The 27,174-nt window shown below is 46.8% G+C and overlaps 1 protein-coding gene across 1 annotated transcript in view; it reads right to left on the minus strand.

Moving 5' to 3' along the window:
• The window catches only part of LOC115117890 (liprin-alpha-2-like), a 92,932-nt gene extending 69,146 nt beyond the window's left edge, over positions 1-23,786 (minus strand). The window contains exons 1-2 of the mRNA XM_065008331.1: positions 23,470-23,786; positions 15,152-15,400 (exon numbers count right to left, since the gene is read on the minus strand). Of these exons, the coding sequence (XP_064864403.1) occupies positions 15,152-15,394 (243 nt within the window). The 5' untranslated portion in view covers positions 15,395-15,400; positions 23,470-23,786. The remainder of the gene's footprint in view (positions 1-15,151; positions 15,401-23,469) is intronic.
• Positions 23,787-27,174: the final 3,388 nt, after the last annotated feature.

A 27,174-nucleotide genomic window follows, 5' to 3' on the forward strand; every position in this document is an offset into this window, starting at 1 on the left:
TGAACTGGTCTGTAACCCTATGAACTGGTCTGTAACCCTATGAACTGGTCTGTAACGCTATGAACTGGTCTGTAACCCTATGACCTGGTCTGTAACCCTATGAACTGGTCTGTAACCCTATGAACTGGTCTGTAACCCTATGACCTGGTCTGTAACCCTATGAACTGGTCTGTAACCCTATGAACTGGTCTGTAACCCTATGACCTGGTCTGTAACCCTATGAACTGGTCTGTAACCCTACGGCCATGTCTGTAACCCTACGGCCATGTCTGTAACCCTATGAACTGGTCTGTAACCCTACGGCCATGTCTGTAACCCTACGGCCATGTCTATAACCCTACGGCCATGTCTGTAACCCTACGGCCATGTCTGTAACCCTATGGCCATGTCTGTAACCCTATGAACTGGTCTGTAACCCTACGGCCATGTCTGTAACCCTACGACCTGGTCTGTAACCCTACGACCTGGTCTGTAACCCTACGAACTGGTCTGTAACCCTACGAACTGGTCTGTAACCCTATGAACTGGTCTGTAACCCTATGAACTGGTCTGTAACCCTACGGCCATGTCTGTAACCCTACGGCCATGTCTGTAACCCTATGAACTGGTCTGTAACCCTACAGCCATGTCTGTAACCCTACGGCCATGTCTGTAACCCTATGAACTGGTCTGTAACCCTACAGCCATGTCTGTAACCCTACGGCCATGTCTGTAACCCTATGAACTGGTCTGTAACCCTACAGCCATGTCTGTAACCCTAATGTCTGTAACCCTACGGCCATGTCTGTAACCCTACGGCCATGTCTGTAACCCTATGAACTGGTCTGTAACCCTACGGCCATGTCTGTAACCCTATGGCCATGTCTGTAACCCTATGAACTGGTCTGTAACCCTACAGCCATGTCTGTAACCCTACGGCCATGTCTGTAACCCTATGAACTGGTCTGTAACCCTACAGCCATGTCTGTAACCCTACGGCCATGTCTGTAACCCTACGGCCATGTCTGTAACCCTATGAACTGGTCTGTAACCCTACGGCCATGTCTGTAACCCTACGGCCATGTCTGTAACCCTATGAACTGGTCTGTAACCCTACGGCCATGTCTGTAACCCTATGAACTGGTCTGTAACCCTATGAACTGGTCTGTAACCCTATGAACTGGTCTGTAACCCTACGGCCATGTCTGTAACCCTACGGCCATGTCTGTAACCCTACGACCATGTCTGTAACCCTACGGCCATGTCTGTAACCCTACGGCCATGTCTGTAACCCTGGCCATGTCTGTAACCCTATGTCTGTAACCCTAAGGCCATGTCTGTAACCCTACGGCCATGTCTGTAACCCTACGGCCATGTCTGTAACCCTATGAACTGGTCTGTAACCCTATGAACTGGTCTGTAACCCTACGGCCATGTCTGTAACCCTACGGCCATGTCTGTAACCCTACGACCATGTCTGTAACCCTACGGCCATGTCTGTAACCCTACGGCCATGTCTGTAACCCTATGTCTGTAACCCTACGGCCATGTCTGTAACCCTACGGCCATGTCTGTAACCCTACTGCCATGTCTGTAACCCTACGGCCATGTCTGTAACCCTACGGCCATGTCTGTAACCCTACGGCCATGTCTGTAACCCTACGGCCATGTCTGTAACCCTACGGCCATGTCTGTAACACTACGGCCATGTCTGTAACCCTACGGCCATGTCTGTAACCCTACGGCCATGTCTGTAACCCTATGGCCATGTCTGTAAACCTATGAACTGGTCTGTAACCCTACGACCTGGTCTGTAACCCTACGACCTGGTCTGTAACCCTACGAACTGGTCTGTAACCCTACGAACTGGTCTGTAACCCTACGAACTGGTCTGTAACCCTATGAACTGGTCTGTAACCCTGGAACTGGTCTGTAACCCTATGAACTGGTCTGTAACGCTATGAACTGGTCTGTAACCCTATGACCTGGTCTGTAACCCTATGAACTGGTCTGTAACCCTATGAACTGGTCTGTAACCCTATGACCTGGTCTGTAACCCTATGAACTGGTCTGTAACCCTATGAACTGGTCTGTAACCCTATGACCTGGTCTGTAACCCTATGAACTGGTCTGTAACCCTACGGCCATGTCTGTAACCCTACGGCCATGTCTGTAACCCTATGAATTGGTCTGTAACCCTACGGCCATGTCTGTAACCCTACGGCCATGTCTGTAACCCTATGAACTGGTCTGTAACCCTACAGCCATGTCTGTAACCCTACGGCCATGTCTGTAACCCTATGAACTGGTCTGTAACCCTACAGCCATGTCTGTAACCCTACGGCCATGTCTGTAACCCTACGGCCATGTCTGTAACCCTATGAACTGGTCTGTAACCCTACGGCCATGTCTGTAACCCTACGGCCATGTCTGTAACCCTATGAACTGGTCTGTAACCCTACGGCCATGTCTGTAACCCTATGAACTGGTCTGTAACCCTATGAACTGGTCTGTAACCCTATGAACTGGTCTGTAACCCTACGGCCCCATGTCTGTAACCCTACGACCATGTCTGTAACCCTACGGTCTGTAACCCTACGGCCATGTCTGTAACCCTACGGCCATGTCTGTAACCCTATGAACTGTCTGTAACCCTACGGCCATGTCTGTAACCCTACGGCCATGTCTGTAACCCTATGAACTGGTCTGTAACCCTACGGCCATGTCTGTAACCCTACGGCCATGTCTGTAACCCTACGAACTGGTCTGTAACCCTATGTCTGTAACCCTACGGCCATGTCTGTAACCCTACGGCCATGTCTGTAACCCTACGACCATGTCTGTAACCCTACGACCATGTCTGTAACCCTACGGCCATGTCTGTAACCCTACGGCCATGTCTGTAACCCTACGGCCATGTCTGTAACCCTACGGCCATGTCTGTAACCCTACGGCCATGTCTGTAACCCTACGGCCATGTCTGTAACCCTACGGCCATGTCTGTAACCCTACGAACATGTCTGTAACCCTACTGCCATGTCTGTAACCCTACGGCCATGTCTGTAACCCTACGGCCATGTCTGTAACCCTACGGCCATGTCTGTAACCCTACGGCCATGTCTGTAACCCTAACTGGTCTGCCATGTCTGTAACCCTACGAACTGGTCTGTAACATGTCTGTAACCCTGGTCTGTAACCCTGGTCTGCCATGTCTGTAACCCTACGACCATGTCTGTAACCCTATGGCCATGTCTGTAACCCTATGAACTGGTCTGTAACCCTATGACCTGGTCTGTAACCCTACGACCTGGTCTGTAACCCTATGAACTGGTCTGTAACCCTACGAACTGGTCTGTAACCCTACGAACTGGTCTGTAACCCTATGAACTGGTCTGTAACCCTATGAACTGGTCTGTAACTCTATGAACTGGTCTGTAACCCTATGAACTGGTCTGTAACCCTATGACCTGGTCTGTAACCCTATGAACTGGTCTGTAACCCTATGAACTGGTCTGTAACCCTATGACCTGGTCTGTAACCCTATGAACTGGTCTGTAACCCTATGAACTGGTCTGTAACCCTATGAACCTGGTCTGTAACCCTATGAACTGGTCTGTAACCCTACGGCCATGTCTGTAACCCTACGGCCATGTCTGTAACCCTATGAACTGGTCTGTAACCCTACGGCCATGTCTGTAACCCTATGGCCATGTCTGTAACCCTACCCTATGAACTGGTCTGTAACCCTACAGCCATGTCTGTAACCCTACGGCCATGTGTCTGTAACCCTATGAACTGAACTGTCTGTAACCCTACAGCCATGTCTGTAACCCTACGGCCATGTCTGTAACCCTACGGCCATGTCTGTAACCCTATGAACTGGTCTGTAACCCTACGGCCATGTCTGTAACCCTACGGCCATGTCTGTAACCCTATGAACCCTGGTCTGTAACCCTACGGCCATGTCTGTAACCCTACGAACTGGTCTGTAACCCTATGAACTGGTCTGTAACCCTATGAACTGGTCTGTAACCCTACGGCCATGTCTGTAACCCTACGGCCATGTCTGTAACCCTACGATGTCCATGTCTGTAACCCTACGACCATGTCTGTAACCCTACGGCCATGTCTGTAACCCTACGGCCATGTCTGTAACCCTACGGCCATGTCTGTAACCCTACGGCCATGTCTGTAACCCTACGGCCATGTCTGTAACCCTATGAACTGGTCTGTAACCCTAAACCCTGGTCTGTAACCCTACGGCCATGTCTGTAACCCTACGAACCATGTCTGTAACCCTACGACCATGTCTGTAACCCTACGGCCATGTCTGTAACCCTATGGCCATGTCTGTAACCCTATGAACTGTCTGTAACCCTACTGGTCTGTAACATGTGGTCTGTAACCCTACGGCCATGTCTGTAACCCTACCATGTCTGTAACCCTACGACCATGTCTGTAACCCTACGGCCATGTCTGTAACCCTACGGCCATGTCTGTAACCCTACGGCCATGTCTGTAACCCTACGGCCATGTCTGTAACCCTACGGCCATGTCTGTAACCCTACTGCCATGTCTGTAACCCTACGGCCATGTCTGTAACCCTACGGCCATGTCTGTAACCCTACGGAACTGTCTGTAACCCTACGGCCATGTCTGTAACCCTACGGCCATGTCTGTAACCCTACGGCCATGTCTGTAACCCTACGGCCATGTCTGTAACCCTACGGCCATGTCTGTAACCCTATGGCCATGTCTGTAACCCTATGAACTGGTCTGTAACCCTACGGCCATGTCTGTAACCCTACGACCTGGTCTGTAACCCTACGACCTGGTCTGTAACCCTACAGAACTGGTCTGTAACCCTATGAACTGGTCTGTAACCCTACCCTATGAACTGGTCTGTAACCCTACGAACTGGTCTGTAACCCTACTCTGTAACCCTATGAACTGGTCTGTAACCCTATGAACTGGTCTGTAACCCTATGAACTGGTCTGTAACGCTATGAACTGGTCTGTAACCCTATGACCTGGTCTGTAACCCTATGAACTGGTCTGTAACCCTATGAACTGGTCTGTAACCCTATGACCTGGTCTGTAACCCTATGAACTGGTCTGTAACCCTATGAACTGGTCTGTAACCCTATGACCTGGTCTGTAACCCTATGAACTGGTCTGTAACCCTACGGCCATGTCTGTAACCCTACGGCCATGTCTGTAACCCTATGAACTGGTCTGTAACCCTACGGCCATGTCTGTAACCCTACGGCCATGTCTATAACCCTACGGCCATGTCTGTAACCCTACGGCCATGTCTGTAACCCTATGGCCATGTCTGTAACCCTATGAACTGGTCTGTAACCCTACGGCCATGTCTGTAACCCTACGACCTGGTCTGTAACCCTACGACCTGGTCTGTAACCCTACGAACTGGTCTGTAACCCTACGAACTGGTCTGTAACCCTATGAACTGGTCTGTAACCCTATGAACTGGTCTGTAACCCTACGGCCATGTCTGTAACCCTACGGCCATGTCTGTAACCCTATGAACTGGTCTGTAACCCTACAGCCATGTCTGTAACCCTACGGCCATGTCTGTAACCCTATGAACTGGTCTGTAACCCTACAGCCATGTCTGTAACCCTACGGCCATGTCTGTAACCCTATGAACTGGTCTGTAACCCTACAGCCATGTCTGTAACCCTACGGCCATGTCTGTAACCCTACGGCCATGTCTGTAACCCTACGGCCATGTCTGTAACCCTATGAACTGGTCTGTAACCCTACGGCCATGTCTGTAACCCTATGGCCATGTCTGTAACCCTATGAACTGGTCTGTAACCCTACAGCCATGTCTGTAACCCTACGGCCATGTCTGTAACCCTATGAACTGGTCTGTAACCCTACAGCCATGTCTGTAACCCTACGGCCATGTCTGTAACCCTACGGCCATGTCTGTAACCCTATGAACTGGTCTGTAACCCTACGGCCATGTCTGTAACCCTACGGCCATGTCTGTAACCCTATGAACTGGTCTGTAACCCTACGGCCATGTCTGTAACCCTATGAACTGGTCTGTAACCCTATGAACTGGTCTGTAACCCTATGAACTGGTCTGTAACCCTACGGCCATGTCTGTAACCCTACGGCCATGTCTGTAACCCTACGACCATGTCTGTAACCCTACGGCCATGTCTGTAACCCTACGGCCATGTCTGTAACCCTACGGCCATGTCTGTAACCCTACGGCCATGTCTGTAACCCTAAGGCCATGTCTGTAACCCTACGGCCATGTCTGTAACCCTACGGCCATGTCTGTAACCCTATGAACTGGTCTGTAACCCTATGAACTGGTCTGTAACCCTACGGCCATGTCTGTAACCCTACGGCCATGTCTGTAACCCTACGACCATGTCTGTAACCCTACGACCATGTCTGTAACCCTACGGCCATGTCTGTAACCCTACGGCCATGTCTGTAACCCTACGGCCATGTCTGTAACCCTACGGCCATGTCTGTAACCCTACTGCCATGTCTGTAACCCTACGGCCATGTCTGTAACCCTACGGCCATGTCTGTAACCCTACGGCCATGTCTGTAACCCTACGGCCATGTCTGTAACCCTACGGCCATGTCTGTAACACTACGGCCATGTCTGTAACCCTACGGCCATGTCTGTAACCCTACGGCCATGTCTGTAACCCTATGGCCATGTCTGTAACCCTATGAACTGGTCTGTAACCCTACGGCCATGTCTGTAACCCTACGACCTGGTCTGTAACCCTACGACCTGGTCTGTAACCCTACGAACTGGTCTGTAACCCTACGAACTGGTCTGTAACCCTACGAACTGGTCTGTAACCCTATGAACTGGTCTGTAACCCTATGAACTGGTCTGTAACTCTATGAACTGGTCTGTAACGCTATGAACTGGTCTGTAACCCTATGACCTGGTCTGTAACCCTATGAACTGGTCTGTAACCCTATGAACTGGTCTGTAACCCTATGACCTGGTCTGTAACCCTATGAACTGGTCTGTAACCCTATGAACTGGTCTGTAACCCTATGACCTGGTCTGTAACCCTATGAACTGGTCTGTAACCCTACGGCCATGTCTGTAACCCTACGGCCATGTCTGTAACCCTATGAATTGGTCTGTAACCCTACGGCCATGTCTGTAACCCTACGGCCATGTCTGTAACCCTATGAACTGGTCTGTAACCCTACAGCCATGTCTGTAACCCTACGGCCATGTCTGTAACCCTATGAACTGGTCTGTAACCCTACAGCCATGTCTGTAACCCTACGGCCATGTCTGTAACACTACGGCCATGTCTGTAACCCTATGAACTGGTCTGTAACCCTACGGCCATGTCTGTAACCCTACGGCCATGTCTGTAACCCTATGAACTGGTCTGTAACCCTACGGCCATGTCTGTAACCCTACGGCCATGTCTGTAACCCTACGACCATGTCTGTAACCCTACGACCATGTCTGTAACCCTACGGCCATGTCTGTAACCCTACGGCCATGTCTGTAACCCTACGGCCATGTCTGTAACCCTACGGCCATGTCTGTAACCCTACGGCCATGTCTGTAACCCTACGGCCATGTCTGTAACCCTATGAACTGGTCTGTAACCCTACGGCCATGTCTGTAACCCTACGACCATGTCTGTAACCCTACGACCATGTCTGTAACCCTACGGCCATGTCTGTAACCCTACGGCCATGTCTGTAACCCTACGGCCATGTCTGTAACCCTACGGCCATGTCTGTAACCCTACTGCCATGTCTGTAATCCTACGGCCATGTCTGTAACCCTACGGCCATGTCTGTAACCCTACGGCCATGTCTGTAACCCTACGGCCATGTCTGTAACACTACGGCCATGTCTGTAACCCTACGGCCATGTCTGTAACCCTACGGCCATGTCTGTAACCCTACGGCCATGTCTGTAACCCTATGGCCATGTCTGTAACCCTATGAACTGGTCTGTAACCCTACGGCCATGTCTGTAACCCTACGGCCATGTCTGTAACCCTACGGCCATGTCTGTAACACTACGGCCATGTCTGTAACCCTACGGCCATGTCTGTAACCCTACGGCCATGTCTGTAACCCTATGGCCATGTCTGTAACCATATGAACTGGTCTGTAACCCTACGGCCATGTCTGTAACCCTACGACCTGGTCTGTAACCCTATGAACTGGTCTGTAACCCTATGAACTGGTCTGTAACCCTATGAACTGGTCTGTAACCCTATGAACTGGTCTGAACTGGTCTGTAACCCTATGAACTGGTCTGTAACCCTATGAACTGGTCTGTAACGCTATGAACTGGTCTGTAACCCTATGACCTGGTCTGTAACCCTATGAACTGGTCTGTAACCCTATGAACTGGTCTGTAACCCTATGACCTGGTCTGTAACCCTATGAACTGGTCTGTAACCCTATGAACTGGTCTGTAACCCTATGACCTGGTCTGTAACCCTATGAACTGGTCTGTAACCCTATGACCTGGTCTGTAACCCTATGAACTGGTCTGTAACCCTATGAACTGGTCTGTAACCCTATGACCTGGTCTGTAATCCTACGGCCATGTCTGTAACCCTACGGCCATGTCTGTAACCCTACGGCCATGTCTGTAACCCTACGGCCATGTCTGTAACCCTACGGCCATGTCTGTAACCCTACGGCCATGTCTGTAACCCTACGGCAATGTCTGTAACCCTACGGCATGTCTGTAACCCTATGAACTGGTCTGTAACCCTACGGCCATGTCTGTAACCCTATGAACTGGTCTGTAACCCTACGGCCATGTCTGTAACCCTATGACCATGTCTGTAACCCTATGAACTGGTCTGTAACCCTACGGCCATGTCTGTAACCCTATGGCCATGTCTGTAACCCTATGAACTGGTCTGTAACCCTACGGCCATGTCTGTAACCCTATGACCATGTCTGTAACCCTACGGCCATGTCTGTAACCCTATGAACTGGTCTGTAACCCTACGGCCATGTCTGTAACCCTATGACCATGTCTGTAACCCTATGACCATGTCTGTAACCCTACAACCATGTCTGTAACCCTAAGGCCATGTCTGTAACCCTATGAACTGGTCTGTAACCCTACGGCCATGTCTGTAACCCTACGGCCATGTCTGTAACCCTACGGCCATGTCTGTAACCCTACGGCCATGTCTGTAACCCTACGGCCATGTCTGTAACCCTATGAACTGGTCTGTAACCCTACGGCCATGTCTGTAACCCTATGACCATGTCTGTAACCCTATGAACTGGTCTGTAACCCTACGGCCATGTCTGTAACCCTATGGCCATGTCTGTAACCCTATGAACTGGTCTGTAACCCTACGGCCATGTCTGTAACCCTATGACCATGTCTGTAACCCTACGGCCATGTCTGTAACCCTATGAACTGGTCTGTAACCCTACGGCCATGTCTGTAACCCTATGACCATGTCTGTAACCCTATGACCATGTCTGTAACCCTATGACCATGTCTGTAACCCTACGGCCATGTCTGTAACCCTATGAACTGGTCTGTAACCCTACGGCCATGTCTGTAACCCTACGGCCATGTCTGTAACCCTACGGCCATGTCTGTAACCCTACGGCCATGTCTGTAACCCTACGGCCATGTCTGTAACCCTACGGCCATGTCTGTAACCCTAGACCATGTCTGTAACCCCATGACCATGTCTGTAACCCTACGACCATGTCTGTAACCCTACGGCCATGTCTGTAACCCTACGGCCATGTCTGTAACCCTATGGCCATGTCTGTAACCCTATGGCCATGTCTGTAACCATATGAACTGGTCTGTAACCCTACGGCCATGTCTGTAACCCTATGACCATGTCTGTAACCCTACGGCCATGTCTGTAACCCTATGAACTGGTCTGTAACCCTACGGCCATGTCTGTAACCCTATGACCATGTCTGTAACCCTATGAACTGGTCTGTAACCCTACGGCCATGTCTGTAACCCTATGACCATGTCTGTAACCCTACGGCCATGTCTGTAACCCTATGAACTGGTCTGTAACCCTACGGCCATGTCTGTAACCCTACGGCCATGTCTGTAACCCTATGAACTGGTCTGTAACCCTACGGCCATGTCTGTAACCCTATGACCAAGTCTGTAACCCTATGACCATGTCTGTAACCCTATGACCATGTCTGTAACCCTACGGCCATGTCTGTAACCCTAGACCATGTCTGTTACCCTAGACCATGTCTGTAACCCCATGACCATGTCTGTAACCCTACGGTCATGTCTGTAACCCCACGGCCATGTCTGTAACCCTACGGCCATGTCTTTAACCCTACGGCCATGTCTGTAACCCTACGGCCATGTCTGTAACCCCACGGCCATGTCTGTAACCCTACGGCCATGTCTGTAACCCTACGGCCATGTCTGTAACCCTATGGCCATGTCTGTAACCCTATGAACTGGTCTGTAACTCTACGGCCATGTCTGTAACCCTACGACCTGGTCTGTAACCCTACGACCTGGTCTGTAACCCTATGAACTGGTCTGTAACCCTATGAACTGGTCTGTAACCCTATGAACTGGTCTGTAACCCTATGAACTGGTCTGTAACCCTATGAACTGGTCTGTAACCCTATGAACTGGTCTGTAACCCTATGACCTGGTCTGTAACCCTATGAACTGGTCTGTAACCCTATGAAATGGTCTGTAACCCTATGACCTGGTCTGTAACCCTATGAACTGGTCTGTAACCCTATGAACTGGTCTGTAACCCTATGAACTGGTCTGTAACCCTATGAACTGGTCTGTAACCCTATGACCTGGTCTGTAATCCTACGGCCATGTCTGTAACCCTATGGCCATGTCTGTAACCCTACGGCCATGTCTGTAACCCTACGGCCATGTCTGTAACCCTATGAACTGGTCTGTAACTCTACGGCCATTTCTGTAACCCTATGACCATGTCTGTAACCCTACGGCCATGTCTGTAACCCTATGAACTGGTCTGTAACCCTACGGCCATGTCTGTAACCCTATGACCATGTCTGTAACCCTATGAACTGGTCTGTAACCCTACAGCCATGTCTGTAACCCTATGACCATGTCTGTAACCCTACGGCCATGTCTGTAACCCTATGAACTGTTCTGTAACCCTACGGCCATGTCTGTAACCCTACGGCCATGTCTGTAACCCTATGACCATGTCTGTAACCCTATGACCATGTCTGTAACCCTATGACCATGTCTGTAACCCTACGGCCATGTCTGTAACCCTACGGCCATGTCTGTAACCCTATGAACTGGTCTGTAACCCTACGGCCATGTCTGTAACCCTACGGCCATGTCTGTAACCCTACGACCATGTCTGTAACCCTACGACCATGTCTGTAACCCTACGGCCATGTCTGTAACCCTATGGCCATGTCTGTAACCCTATGAACTGGTCTGTAACCCTATGAACTGGTCTGTAACCCTACGGCCATGTCTGTAACCCTATGACCATGTCTGTAACCCTACGGCCATGTCTGTAACCCTATGAACTGGTCTGTAACCCTACGGCCATGTCTGTAACCCTATGACCATGTCTGTAACCCTACGGCCATGTCTGTATCCCTATGAACTGGTCTGTAACCCTACGGCCATGTCTGTAACCCTACGGCCATGTCTGTAACCCTATGAACTGGTCTGTAACCCTACGGCCATGTCTGTAACCCTATGACCATGTCTGTAACCCTATGACCATGTCTGTAACCCTATGACCATGTCTGTAACCCTACGGCCATGTCTGTAACCCTATGAACTGGTCTGTAACCCTACGGCCATGTCTGTAACCCTATGAACTGGTCTGTAACCCTACGGCCATGTCTGTAACCCTGTACGGCTGTAACATGTGTCTGTAACCCTACGGTCTGTAACCCTACGGCCATGTCTGTAACCCTACGGCCATGTCTGTAACCCTACGGCCATGTCTGTAACCCTAGACCATGTCTGTAACCCCATGACCATGTCTGTAACCCCATGGCCATGTCTGTAACCCTACGACCATGTCTGTAACCCTACGGCCATGTCTGTAACCCTACGGCCATGTCTGTAACCCTACCATGGCTGTATGTCTGTAACCCTATGAACTGGTCTGTAACCCTATGAACTGGTCTGTAACCCTACGGCAATGTCTGTAACCCTATGACCATGTCTGTAACCCTACGGTCTGTAACCCTATGTCTGTAACCCTACGACCATGTCTGTAACCCTATGACCATGTCTGTAACCCTATGTCTGTAACCCTACGGCCCTACGGCCATGTCATGTCTGTAACCCTATGGCCATGTCTGTAACCCTATGTCTGTACTGGTCTGTATGTCTGTAACCCTATGAACTGGTCTGTAACCCTACGGCAATGTCTGTAACCCTATGACCATGTCTGTAACCCTGCGGCCATGTCTGTAACCCTATGAACTGGTCTGTAACCCTATGAACTGGTCTGTAACCCTACGGCAATGTCTGTAACCCTACGACCATGTCTGTAACCCTACGGCCATGTCTGTAACCCTACGACCATGTCTGTAACCCTACGGCCATGTCTGTAACCCTACGGCCATGTCTGTAACCCTATGGCCATGTCTGTAACCCTATGAACTGGTCTGTAACCCTATGAACTGGTCTGTAACCCTACGGCAATGTCTGTAACCCTATGACCATGTCTGTAACCCTACGGCCATGTCTGTAACCCTATGAACTGGTCTGTAACCCTACGGCCATGTCTGTAACCCTATGGCCATGTCTGTAACCCTATGAACTGGTCTGTAACCCTATGAACTGGTCTGTAACCCTATGAACTGGTCTGCAATGTCTGTAACCCTATGACCATGTCTGTAACCCTAGACCATGTCTGTTACCCTAGACCATGTCTGTAACCCCATGACCATGTCTGTAACCCTACGGCCATGTCTGTAACCCTATGACCATGTCTGTAACCCTACGGCCATGTCTGTAACCCTATGAACTGGTCTGTAACCCTACGGCCATGTCTGTAACCCTATGACCTGGTCTGTAACCCTATGAACTGGTCTGTAACCCTATGAACTGGTCTGTAACCCTATGGCCTGGCCTGTAACCCTATGACCTGGTCTGTAACCCTATGAAGTGGACTGTAACCCTATGAACTGGTCTGTAACCCTATGAACTGGTCTGTAACCCTATGAACTGGTCTGTAACCCTATGAACTGGTCTGTAACCCTATGACCTGGTCTGTAACCCTATGAACTGGTCTGTAACCCTATGGCCTGGTCTGTAACCCTATGAACTGGTCTGTAACCCTACAGCCATGTCTGTAACCCTACGGCCATGTCTGTAACCCTATGACCTGGTCTGTAAACCTACGGCCATGTCTGTAACCCTACGGCCATGTCTGTGACCCTACGGCCGGGCCTGTGACCCTACGGCCGGGCCTGTAACCCTACGGCCGGGCCTGTAACCCTACGGCCGGGCCTGTAACCCTACGGCCGGGCCTGTAACCCTATGGCCGGGTCTGTAACCCTATGGCCGGGTCTGTAACCCTTATATCAATTCTAATAAAATGCATTTAAAACGTTCCAAGAGCAGAGCAAGAGGCAAGAGCAGATCATAAAAAAAGTAGTATTATGTGATTTCAGACACATTATTATGGTATTATAAGACCCGACAACCCCTTTTAAGTTAGTGTTTGCCTGTGTGATCAAATCACAGCCAGTACAGTCTGTGTGCTTTGTTTGTCTCTAAAACCATGTGTATTTACAGTCGGTATCGGCCAGCACCGCCTGTGAACAAAGTCCTCTTTTCTTCCAGTGAAGCCTCAAGAGAAGCAGGGGGAACTTGTGACTACAATTACTGACACACTTTCTGCCAGCGAGATAATCTTTACTTTAATAGGAATTATTAAGCAAGCCATTATTTGCTCATATCGCTGGGAAACGAACAACCAATGAACACACTAGACCCAAAATGTCAGCGCAATTCCATTCCATTTCACTGCTTCTCACTGTATTCCAAGTGTTGTTTTTATCGCCATGGGATGACTATGGATGAATGCATTTACATTACAGTTCTTTAGCAGACGCTCTTATCCAGAGCGACTTACAGGAGCAATTAGGGTTAAGTGCCTTGCTCAAGGGCAAAGACAGATTTTTCACCTAGTCGGCTCGGGGATTCGAACCAGCGGCCTTTCAGTTACTGGCCCAACGCTCTTAGCAGCTAGGCTAACTGCTGCCCTTGAAACTCATTTTGTGTAGCAGCTCACCTTCAATGAGATGAGTATTGCAAAAGATTATATATAAATATCACAACCAAAGGGTTTGACATTTGTTCTTTATCTTAATCTTCAACCAAACAGAGAACATGCAACCTGCTCACTTTGTGAAATGTTGATGGGTCTTTATTTTGACATCATGAAAGGAAGATAAATAACAAAAAAATGTTTTTATTGGTGATGGTCTTTTTGATTTCACCTATGTTCTTAATTACATTATTAACTGGGTGGTTCGAGTCCTGAATGCTGATTGGTTGACAGCCGTGGTATATCAGACCGTATACCACAGGTATGACAAAACATGTATATTTACTGCTCTAATTACATTGGTAACCAGTTTATAATAGCAATAAAGCAGCTTGGGGGTTTGTGGTATATGACCAATATACCACGGCTAAGGGTTGTATCCAGGCACTCTGCTTTGCATCGTGCATAAGAACAGCCCATATTGGCCATGTACCACACCCTCCCCAGGCTTTATTGCTTAAATATAGAAATTGGACTATACTGTATGGTATGTGCAATGAATATACAACCTTTCTCTTCTCTGAAGTGGCCTTGATGGACCCCCCCCCACACACACACACTCCCACACTCCTAGTTGTAACCTAGCTGTATCACATGGTCCAGAACATAGTGCTCAACACACATGGAAGGAATTGGCTCCTATGCGGTATAATTCCTGTGGCAGAGCGGAGCTAAGAAAATATGCACAGTTGTGTTCTATCAATTTCTATGCGTTTTACCTCAGAATAGAATTGGACCATACAGTATGGGCATTGTACACACAACCACTGTCATCTCCAATAGGCATGAAGGACCTTCATGTTACTGTATGCTTAACATACATTAAGAAGGAAGAGGTATGTTACCTGTGGCAGGGCGGAGCTGAGCTGGCGCTGCAGTGAGTCCCGGTCGTAGATAACGTCCTCCAGGTGCTGCTGGGACATCCCCAGGCTCTCCTGGGTCTCCCTCAGCGTGTCCAACAGGCGGTCTCTCTCATCCAGCATGTTGACCATCAGCTGCTCAAAGTGGGAGTCTGGGTCCGAGGTACTGCTCTGGGAGCCCCGCTGAGCCGTGTCCTCGCTGATGGTGGGCATCACCTCGCACATCATCACGCCCTGGGTGGGGGAAAGGGGGTCAAAGGTTAGCCAGGTCAGAGGGTGATGCTCAGTGGTTGTTCTATGTGAGGTAGGGCAAGGTTAAGGGAGTTTTATTGCGATGTTGTTACAGCAAAACCTCTTGGATCTTACAACAGTCTAATGATCAAGCCATAAACCTGTACATAAAACTGATGTTTTACGTGATGATTAGGTGATTCATTCTGTGTTTCAGTCATAAAAAATACAAAGATCTCGACCAGAAATAGAGATGATGTAGTCCTACACTTTCAGAGCTGCAGCACCGTAAGCCGCCATCTCATCTAGAGGCAGCATGAACCCTGTGTTTCCTGTGTTTACAAACCCTTGATTGGTGTCACCTTCCATCAGACTCAAAGACACCAGGGACATGACGTGAGGGATGACAGAGGAGAGTGTCTCCACTGTAGGGGGCCAGGCGGCTTAGAGAGCTCTGGTCCTCAGTGACCTCCTGCTTAGTGCAGGGAGATTCTCCTGGCAAGGACATGTGTGTGTGTGTGTGTGTGTGTGTGTGTGTGTGTGTGTGTGTGTGTGTGTGTGTGTGTGTGTGTGTGTGTGTGAGAGAGAGAGAGACACACACACACTTGGAGCATGGCTCCACATCTCTCCAGTGTTTCAAGGCTGTGTCGACGTCTTGGGAGGCTGGCCGTTCGTTCTGCCCTAGTTTTAACACTCATACTATTTCATGGGCCAGCCTGTGTCTGGTTGCATAATGCAGCAGATCTATACTATTGTGAATATCTGAAGCTATATCATTCCTAGGAGGTTTTGGCTGATCTTTGCCTTCCAACTCCACCAGTCTGTACCTTGCCAGCTGTGTCCACAACCTCACAGAAGCAGATGTTGACCTATGACAACGCAGCTCTTTAACCATCCCCATTACTCACCACATTAATGCACGCATGGAACAACCCTACATATCTAAAACACGCATTCACACTGTCCTCTTGTCCAACATTCCATCACTTCACCAGAGACGTGAACCACAGACACTACAAATGTGAAGTCACAGAGACACAGACCAATAGACAGACCCATGGTCAGTCCCCTCGCCATCAATGGGTCGCCAATATAATGGCAAGTCTGTCTCCCAGCAGCCTCTCCTGGCAGGAGTCTGGGGTCTCAGCGCAGGCCCCGGCACACAGCCAGCCTCCCACCGCCTCCCGTTCAGACACCATCCGTTACCATTTAAACCTGAGAGACCAGACTAGACTAGAGAGCTGGTGTCTGTGATGATCATGCGGTCCAGCTGTATAGTAAATATCTACTGTTCCAAACACGGGTTGTGTACAGCGGAGGACCTAACTACAGATGGGGTTCATGTCTTTAAACAGGAAGAGAAGAAACAATTGTAGCAATCATGAGTGTCGCACACCGTTACCACACAATAATAACTCGTAATTTAATGACACCAATTAGACTTGATTACAGCTCATTCAGTCTTAGTGTCTCAGCAACACAGAAACAGGTCCCCATCTCAACCTCAAAGAAAACACAAAAATTCCACCAATGGATTTTCCCATTTCTCTAACTATGTTAAAGCAGATTTCGGTTGGCTCCTTGGAAAACTGAATTTCTCCCATAATGCCAGGGTGCCACTGCATATTGTCGCTACGCAATAGCACGCTTATATAAGCTGTGAATTTTACCAAGTACAGTGGCAGGCGGGCGGGCAGGGGAGCAGGCAAGCATGGGGGCAGGGAGGCAGGCAAGCATGGGGGCAGGGAGGCAGGCGGGCGGGCAGGGGAGCAGGCAAGCATGGGGGCAGGGAGGCAGGCGGGCGGGGGGGGAGCAGGTAAGCAGGGGGCAGGGAGGCAGGCGGGCGGGCAGGGGAGCAGGCAAGCATGGGGGCAGGGAGGCAGGCGGGCGGGGAGGGGAGCAGGTAAGCAGGGGGCAGGGAGGCAGGCGGGCGGGCAGGGGAGCAGGCAAGCATGGGGGCAGGGAGGCAGGCGGGCGGGCAGGGGGGCAGGGAAAGAGGTTTGAGTTAGTGTGTGTTGGCTTATGAACTCCCCCATGGCTTCTTAAACTAACATAGAACACACAGTGAACATTGTTAAGTGTCTCAGGCAGTTTGTGTGGAGGACTGCTTCTTATTGCCTTGCACCGTAGTGTGAACGTGATGCAGTGGTTTAAAATACACCCAGGACAGAGCTAACAGCTCATTAGCTTTCATGTCAACGTCTCTGGGGCATAATCACACGAAACAGACAGAAATGTGTGTACTGCTGTGTGTAGCATAGTGATACAATCAGAGGCCTACAACCTAGTCTGACCATTTACTGTATATTACACTATCATGGGCCAGTTATTAGGCTGTTATCAATATGTTGTCAATAAAAACAACTCTATAGCCCATTAAATCCTTTATTTTGACCTTTATGTCAGAATAACCACACGCAATAACGAGACAAACCAGAACAAATGGATGTGGAGTCTATAAATGCAGTACAGAAAACGAGGCAGGTTAAGCTGATAGAAAGTATAACAAAGAAAATAAGACCAGCGCGACCGCTTCGGCGCCCAATTCTAACTACCCCATAAAACCACTAAAACGCAAGGACAAGGATGAAATGGAATGATATCAAATCAGAGAGAGGGGATGAGACGCTCAATAGAACACATTCTGCACCACAGAGGCGGCGGGGAGGTGGGAGGAACGTGCACTGGCAGGATCAATGGGTCTTGCTCCCTGTGCCATATGCCAATTAATGAATTATTCAGAGGGATTGGAGGGCCTTTTCCCTTCCCAATCAGTGAATGATAGAGGCCTCTAGTGAGCGAAAGTCAGTTTAAGCATGGGCAGCGCCACTGAGGGATTCCACCATTTTAAAGAGATCAAAGTAGCCAACTGGGTGGGGATTCTTATGGGTTGTAGCCTCAACGTCGCAGCCCATGCTGTCACAGACGCCATAATGCCTCCAGATATAAAAATGAGTCCTCTATCTATCTCTATGGGCGCCTCACACCCAATAGTCAAAGCCTCCCTGAAACCTTGTGTTGGCAGCAGCCATAACACATAGCTCCTCATGAGATTATACTGTATCAACAACTGTAGGATTCTACATTCTCTTTATGGAGGAGTAAGATTGGAACCGTCCTTGGGAGTATCACTGTACTGTATATTAATTGCCATTATGTATCTGAGAAATGTTCTTAGATATTTAATTGAATATTTACTGACTATGGAGGTCAGAAAGCACATAGAAAATCTTCACAACTGAAAAGTCATGAGAAATATTACAGCGCAGCAGGTGGCTAAACATCCACATTGGAACTGGGACCGAGGCGCTGACAAATGTTCGACCCAATGGTCCTGCACTAACCACTCCACAAATCAGCAAGTTCCCTCTAACTTCCTGAATGTCTTGACTTAATCTAATTAATGGGAACAATTCACTGTGTAGATATTAGATAAGGAGCTACACAACAGCAGCACAAGGGCCTGGTCCAGAGTGATACAACAGGAACATGGAAACATGTGTAGAGAGGGATGAAAGAAATCAAACGAAGCCTACACATCAGGGTGAAATCACATCAGAGACACTTATCAGTAATATTACAATGCTCTAATTTGAATGATTTGGTTCTGACACTCGTCAAAAATAACATACAGGTAGATACCTTATTAACAGGTTATGACACGTTTTTTTAAAATATGTCAATAATTTGACTATGTCAGTCATTTCCTATGAACCACCAGTCCTCCGTAACTACGTTATAGAGGGCATGCTTAAAACCACATGTTGATGAGTCACATTAAACGCCACACCTACAAAACTGCAACACATTTCTAAGGTGTGAAATATTAGCGGAGTCCAGATCAATTGCTTCCATTCTTCGCCACTTGACAAAAAGGTGGAGAGCTGTTGTACATCAGCACAACATGCACTCGACCAGGGGTTCCCAGTTTGATGCGACCGCATATTGATATCCAAACATTCGCGACCCCACCATGTAGAAGAGATGTATAAATCAAAGGCCAATGTTAACTTTTTTAACTGAGGCGATGACAGTCTATTACAAATCAGTCTGACTGTACTTTTGACAGTATTTCAATCTGAAGGAAGTCTGGTTTGAAGTGACAAATGCATCAGAAAGGTTGTTGTGTATTTGATGAGCTTGTACCTTTTATAAGGGCACAAGGCGAGACCCAGATGCAGACACAGAAGGCAGATGGTTTGAGTCTTTGATATTTATTGTATCCAAAAGGGGTAGGTAAGAGAATGGCCGTGGACAGGCAAAAGGTCAAAACGAGTTCAGAGTCCAGGAGGTACAGTGTGGCTGGCAGGCTTGAGGTCAGGGCAGGCAGAATGGTCAGGCAGGCGAGTACAGAGTCCAGAAAACAGGCAAGGGTCAAAACCGGGAGGACTAGTAAAAGAGAATCGAAAAAGGCAGGAGCACAGGGAAAACACGCTGGTTGACTTGGAACATACAAGACAAACTGGCACAGCGAGCCAGGAAACACAGGGTTATATACATCAGGGATAACAAGCAACACCGGGAGGGGGTGGAGACAATAAAAAGGACAGGTGAAACTGATCAGGATGTGACACCTTTCCTCTGTATAGTGTTTTATGTATTTTTGTGACATTTTGTACAATGCTCCCTCCAATGTTTTGGCTACTGAGAATATTTGAGGTATTGTGAAGGGGAACTTCAACGTTGTGAGAATGTTGTGCAACTTCCAGCGCGTGTTTACAGTGAACACTGATGCTGTATCCATACAGTTTTAGACATTAGCCAATAGGCTATTGTGACTATTTGAGCATCATGTAGGCCTACCAACAAAACCAATGGAGTGAATCCCACAACATTTTCACATGGAAATAGCTTTGGATTTCTATTATATAGCCTACAGTAAGGCTATATGTGGTGTTCAATGCAGCCCTACATTACATGGGACTTTTAAAAACGTGTTTACATCATGGTATTGGAATTATTATTTTGTTTTTTACTTGGTCTCTAACACCATGGGCCAAATAGCTACCTGTAAATTGTATTGTATTGTATGATGCAAGAAACCACTTGACAAAATAAAAAATGAATTATTATTACCATACAGAGAATTAGAAAATGTAGGCTTCCCTCTGCCTATTGGCTTATTTGCATATTCAAGCCTGTCTCAAAATACAACACTGCCCCTTTAATTAAGACCTAAACTTTTCAAAGACAGCTTGAAATGTAGCCTACACGTTTTGTGCTTTTGTAGGAAGCAGTAACTCGCCATTGCTGACCTATACTTATCTATAACTGGGATAATAACTCGCTAACTAGCAAAGAATATCAACAAATGTGCACAGGCGCGGCTCCGCGCGCTGATCTGAACTGATCTGAAAGCGCATTGACTCGCGGGAGATTGAAAGACATTATGCTCTGTTGCGCTCTGGCTCTGCCTACAACAAAATCACAGACTCAATCTTGCAAACTTTGATTTGTTTTAGATTGTTGCATTGAAAAATGTGCCGATATATATATATTTTTTGTTGTTTATTTGTACCTTTATTTATTAACTAGGCAAGTCAGTTAAGAAAAATTCTTATTGACAATGACCGCGTACCCGGCCAAATGGGGCCAATTGTGCGCCGCCGAGGTGCCTTATCACTATTATAAACTGGCTACCAAGTAATTAGAGCAGTGCTATACGGTCTTATTTACCAGGGCTGTCAGCCAATCAGCATTCAGGGCACGAACCCCCCAGTTTATAATGTTGATTTGACCACAGAAAAAAATGTGATGTATATAGTCCAAACTGGGGCAAACTCAGTGAAGTTCAATCTCTTGTGTCTCTCCACGGTCAGGCATTTCTTCTGCGCAGCAGTCCTGGAGGAAGTGTGCGCAGCTTAGAGGGTACATTGGTGCAGACTAAAGGCAAATCTACTTTTAAATAATGTCCATGTTTGATTTATTGGCATGTGCCTAGGCCCAATGTGCAGCAGTGGAATGCTTTGGTGATCTTAAGTGTATCGGAAAAACTATTAACTCACACTCACTCATTCTCACTTTGGCACCCATAGCACTTGGACAGGTGGAAACAGATGACACAGCAGTTTTGTGAATGGGAGGAGACAGAGAATTCCCATTCATATGACAGCCTATACCCGCAAATACACTTCAGACAACAATACTGTTGGCCGACAAAAAGACAGCTATTCAACCCCTTCCAACGCAATCACTGCAACAGAACCCTAGTCTCTTGAGAAGCAGGTTCACAGAACATTAGCATGGTTGATGATGGAAGATCCCTTACATTTAAACAATACTCAATCCACTGCAAGTCTAGGACCTCTCCATATGTTTAATGAGTCAGAAATTCACAAGGCAAGGAGTGCCTGGTTTCCTGACATTAAATCAATTTCATCTGACCAAGCCACTGAGCTCACTACACTGTGGGTGTAATATAACCCAACGTAGATACAAATGTAGGGCAAAGGACCTGTGAGTGGCTGATTCATTGAGTAAAGCCTCACGTCTCCCCCCGCCCCACTGACTCTCACAACTAGTGAATGGGCTGCCGACTGGGGCGGGGTGGGGATGAGAAGGGGCGGATTGAGTGTCGAGTTTCACCCAGCACGCTGTCATTAAGGAGCAGGAGGGAGTGGGCAGAGGAGGGTTTACGTGTGTGTGTGTGTGTGTGTGTGTGTGTGTGTGTGTGTGTGTGTGTGTGTGTGTGTGTGTGTGCAAACCAGCGTTGCCTGAGCACGGCCTCACCTATACCCCAACCCCCTACAGCGGGGTTATGCAAACAATCAATGGATTGCGATGAATAAGAACACGGATAGAACTGGGCCAAAAAGACAATAAAGGCCAGATCTGATTTACTGCCGGTCACCAGGGTCAGTCTGACACTATTTCAATGGCAAAACCGGGCATTTTATGCTACCTTTACTTTGGTGTCTGGCAATCATGTAAATTGGGCAATAAAAAATGCCATTAAATCATGATTTTATAGGCATAAAGGCCGCTCTCTCTCTCTCTCTCTCTGCCTGCTACTACAGATAGCCCTCTGCATGATCCCATGTAGCAATAAGCGCTGTTCTCTCACCAGACATATTAAGCACAGTGTATTGGCATGAAGGAGGTACATCAGAGGGAAATCAACTCAGTTGTATACTCATTAAGGTGAAATGATTATATTGCTATATCACTGGTCTACGTTAGACGTGCACATGGATCCAATAGGATGTGCACCCAAAGGAGCATCAGAGAACATGAGCAGAGCATCTGTAATAATGGTATGGCTTGTACATGTGGTTTCACCTGTCATTTTCTACATTAACATCGCAGTGACAAAGAGCATCATGATATAACATAATTGAATGAGATGTTAATGTGTTATAATTACTGAGTCAAACGCATATATGTGATTTAATTAGGTATTCATCCATCCATCTATGTATGTATGTATGTATATATGTATGTATGTATGTATGTATGTATGTATGTATGTATGTATGTATGTATGTATGTATATATATAGTGTGTAGCAGAAGGAGCCTGAATGCTCAATCTTCACTCATTCCTCAGATGTGAATAGTATTCACTGCTAATGTAGAGGAGGGGCACATATTCTACTCATGACAGCCCAGTGTTCTATTCCTCAGAAACACATGACATGCGCCGGAAAAGTCAGCTAATCTCATTTTTGCACAGTAACATTGTTTTCCATGCTCTTTAATGATAATTGTGGAGAATCCTTGGCCATTTTTAAGTGCATTACATCATGCATGCTTCTCCATCCCGCCCCCTTTAACTATCTCTCGCTACACTCTGACAGTGTCCGGATTTTCTGTAGCTCTCCACTATACTATAGGCATTGGTTACATGCTATCGCATATGTAGGCTATGGGCACGTCCGTTCATATTTACTAGGCTACTCCAGCATCTTACACATCATTAAGGAAGTTGAGGATGAGAGGTTGCCTATTTCTAAATCACCTTGAGCGCGCTCTCTGTGCAAAACAGCAGGTCGTGGGGTGCAATCCTAATCTCGACAGGCAAATGGTAAAACAATCAATAACATTCTATTCGCCGACAACAGTTTCCATACTTACGTTTTTTTCCTTTAGGCTACTGTATGTAGGCTCCTTCAATGGATACGACAACTGCAGTCTCTGCGAGCTAACGAAATCGCACAGCTGGGACCATTAGCGGCCAATCCAGTCCTAGGATCAAGCTTCAATGGCAAAACGCAGCGACAAGAAATCTTCGATGAAAGGTGCGGCTGCATAAACCGCTGGCATTTTCAAAAACTTGAAATTGCCCTGTTCCGTGGTGACATTTGGTTCTCCAGATATACCCATTGGTAATAATATGGCACGTTACAAATTCCTGATGCGAGAAGAAGAGTCGGTAAAGACCATTGTTTCAGCTGGCGGAGGGGAGGTGTGCTGTATCTTAAAGTTGCAGTTGTTCAATTCTCTGCTCACCAGAATATGGTCACGATACATGGAATTTGTGATATAATTGATTTATTTTTTTCTTGGGTGAAACATTTGACACAAGTTGTATTTAAAAGTAGAATAGCCTCATGCCGTAATGGCCAGCCTAATGCTGTGCATTCTAATGCTAAATTACATTTGGAAGTGTCAGGAATTTGCAACATGTCTGTATGATATGGAATCCATATTGTGTTAACATTACATATATAAATATCCCTTTTAAAAATACAGTCATCATATTGTCACAGCCTAATGTTATGTCATTTAACATGTATTTGTATCAGTCCAGTTAGCCTACATCACAGTTTTACAATCGGATCGATGCATTCACAAAAAAAATATTCCCTCCACTTCCCGGTGTTCTCGCCCTTTCACAGAGATGGTTTCTGCCACGTTTCTGGAATAAATTGTGTAGTAATCGAGCCTGTGCTTCCAATTATGTTTACATCTCCCCAGACGACTGCAACGTTGACCATATCTTTAGTTGTTGCTCTTTAAACCTACAACATTTTCCCCGAGATATTAGGCTCTGTGGAGCATTTATTGGACACGCAGTAAACGCTTTTAATTTTTTTAAGACACCCCTGACGACCTTCCTACAGGTAGAAGTGCCAGTCTGCCACTGACAGATGTTAGACCGGACAGACATGGTAATGTCGATGAGGAGGTAAATTATGCGCAAAACTTTTCTCTACTCTCCTAAAAAAACGAGGGGTTCCAAAAATGTCATACCTTCATGGATGTTAAAAACATTGTCATGCAAACTGTGACTGTGAGTCTATGATTTGAGATTCTTCAATACTTTATCTCGTCATATGATTAAACACACAGGGTTGTATTTAGCAATTGGTAAATAGCCTTAGGCTACCTTATAAGGATGTCTAGTAAGCACTATAGGCCTACAGTGCTCTCGAGCAGCATTACCCTCTTGAATGCCTCTATCTTTCTGCTCTATGGCGCGGGTAAACACTGACTGGCATCTGGAAAGAATGTGGGACCAGTAGCCTGCAGTAGGTCGATTGTGTCTTTCAAAATACCCGTTTAATTTGATCATAAGATTAACTGAAAACCATATTGCTAGAGCATACCAATACTATACTGCAATCTGTGTACATTAGTAGTCTTTAAATATGTATTAATTAGCTATGAGCTGATTTGTTATGTTTATTAATGTGTTATGAATGAAGCCCCCTAACAGAATATAAAATCATCTAACAAGGTGTCCTTCACTACAATATGGACGCAGAGCAATATCAGTAGTTTTCCAGTCTCCTTTTCTCAAATAGTGAGTGTATGTTTGCAATGAAACTGAATGCAATGTCAACTTCATTCATTTGAAAATGTCACCCAGAGACAAGGTCATACTTCATCTTGCACTTGTAAATCATTTTTCCCTCTGAATTTTGTTGAGCAATCTTGTGATTGAAAATATACAAACCAAATTGAGAGTCTGAATTTATAACAGGGCCTGTTTACCAATGGCTAGAAACATCTATATGGCCAAATAGGAAACAAATATCGCTACGAATGCAAACTCCCCTGGACTGGCCTTACCTTTTCTATATATCTTTATGTTCTCTGTTTTAAGCTACTTTGACTTATATTTGCTGACAGTCAACTTGATGAATCCATAGAGCTGTCAAGCGAGCATCTAACAGTATTTGCTTTACTGGTTATCAGGTACCATTTTATTTCTGTGAGTTCCATCTATACAATTAAATCATATAATGTCCAGAGCAATCCAAAACACTTCACAAAAAGAAGTCAAACGCAGGCTTCAACAATTGCTCAAACAGACTAGCTTTGAAAATGCAATGAAATCCACTCTCTTATGTAGCTACGTTGCAGCCACACACAGGTCATCGCTAACCTGAACTCAATGGGGGCTATAGTGAGCAGTAACAGTAACACAATGTTCCAGCTTATCAAATATTAAAGTCGTTTAGGAGAGGTTGATGAACCAAGTATAATTTTGCTTTGTAAAACAAGCATTCTCACAGAGCAAGTTATAAATGTTTTAACACAGTCCGGCTGCTTTGTGTTTTATGGGTATTCAATTGCTAGTGGTGAGAGATCATTAAAGAAGCCTATTATGTTCATAAAGTATGGCTCCAGGGTTTCCCACAGACCTTAAAGGGACATTAAAGGTATTTCTTTATGATTTCACATTGTACTGAGTTGTGTGTATTTAAATAATCAAATACACATGAATTTGAACCCAAGTCTGGTGTTCATGCAATGGTGGTGTCCGAACAGTAGTGGCATGCAGTGGTGTCAACTGCTCATGACTAGAGGCAGAGGATAGATTACCCCCAATATCTGATCCAGGACCTGCCTTTGTTTTCCATGGCCTATTCACAGGCTTCATTAGCTTGATAAACAAAGCTGGCTCTGGACCAGTGCCTCGGAACACTTCCCGTCTCCACCACTGGTAGTGTAGGAGAGAGAGATAGACTGGAGTCACCAAAAAGGCTGAGTGTGGTGTCGCTGTCCATGGTGCTGAATTTGGCATGGATTCAGGCAGCTCTTTCAGCTTGTCTGGTACACTGTCCTGAGTGTTGTGTTGCTGTCCATGGTGCTGAATCTGGCATGGACTCAGGCAGCTCTTTCAGTTTACAGCTTTTGTGGTACACTGTACTGCAGATCATGGGGGCATCGTGGTTGAGACAGTAAACCAGGAATATCAGTTAAGATGATCAGTAGTAGCAGTAGTGGTATTAAAACTGGCATTAGTCAAATTGCACAGCTGAATTTATATGAATAGCTGAACTATTTGTTTTTACTGTTACACATTGTGAAAAATAAACCATACCTTAATGTTGTTTTTTGTTTCTTATGGTGTACATAGGGTAAATCCATATACATTCAATCACTTTTGACAGCATCCCTTTTGACAGCCCATGGAAGAAGTGGTCAGAAAGGAACATTCTGGAGCTGAATGCCAAAACATTCAGGAGATAGAGGTGGTCAAAGTTGACCCATTTTGCATACCCCACCATACCATGAGACATACTGTATATGTCAATTCAAGATTGATTTTTTAAAAAGTGTAAACTATTTTTTTCATATTCCCATATGTTGTAGCTTAGAGCCTATTTCACATCATCTGAGGTTTTTGTGTTGTGCCTGCCATCGGTTGAGACACAACATGCTCTTGAATACAGAGTGGGTGTCATGTTTTGGCTGGTAATGTACTAAAATGGCACTGAGCACTTCTACAATGGGCAAGTATGGAAGGTTTTGTTCAAATCAAAAGGGGTGCTGACAAAAAGTGATTGAATTGAAATGGACCCAATACCCATCATGTGTTATGTCCCC

The sequence above is a fragment of the Oncorhynchus nerka genome, linkage group LG23 (genome assembly GCF_034236695.1).
Source record: "Oncorhynchus nerka isolate Pitt River linkage group LG23, Oner_Uvic_2.0, whole genome shotgun sequence".
Classification (NCBI taxonomy): domain Eukaryota; kingdom Metazoa; phylum Chordata; class Actinopteri; order Salmoniformes; family Salmonidae; genus Oncorhynchus; species Oncorhynchus nerka.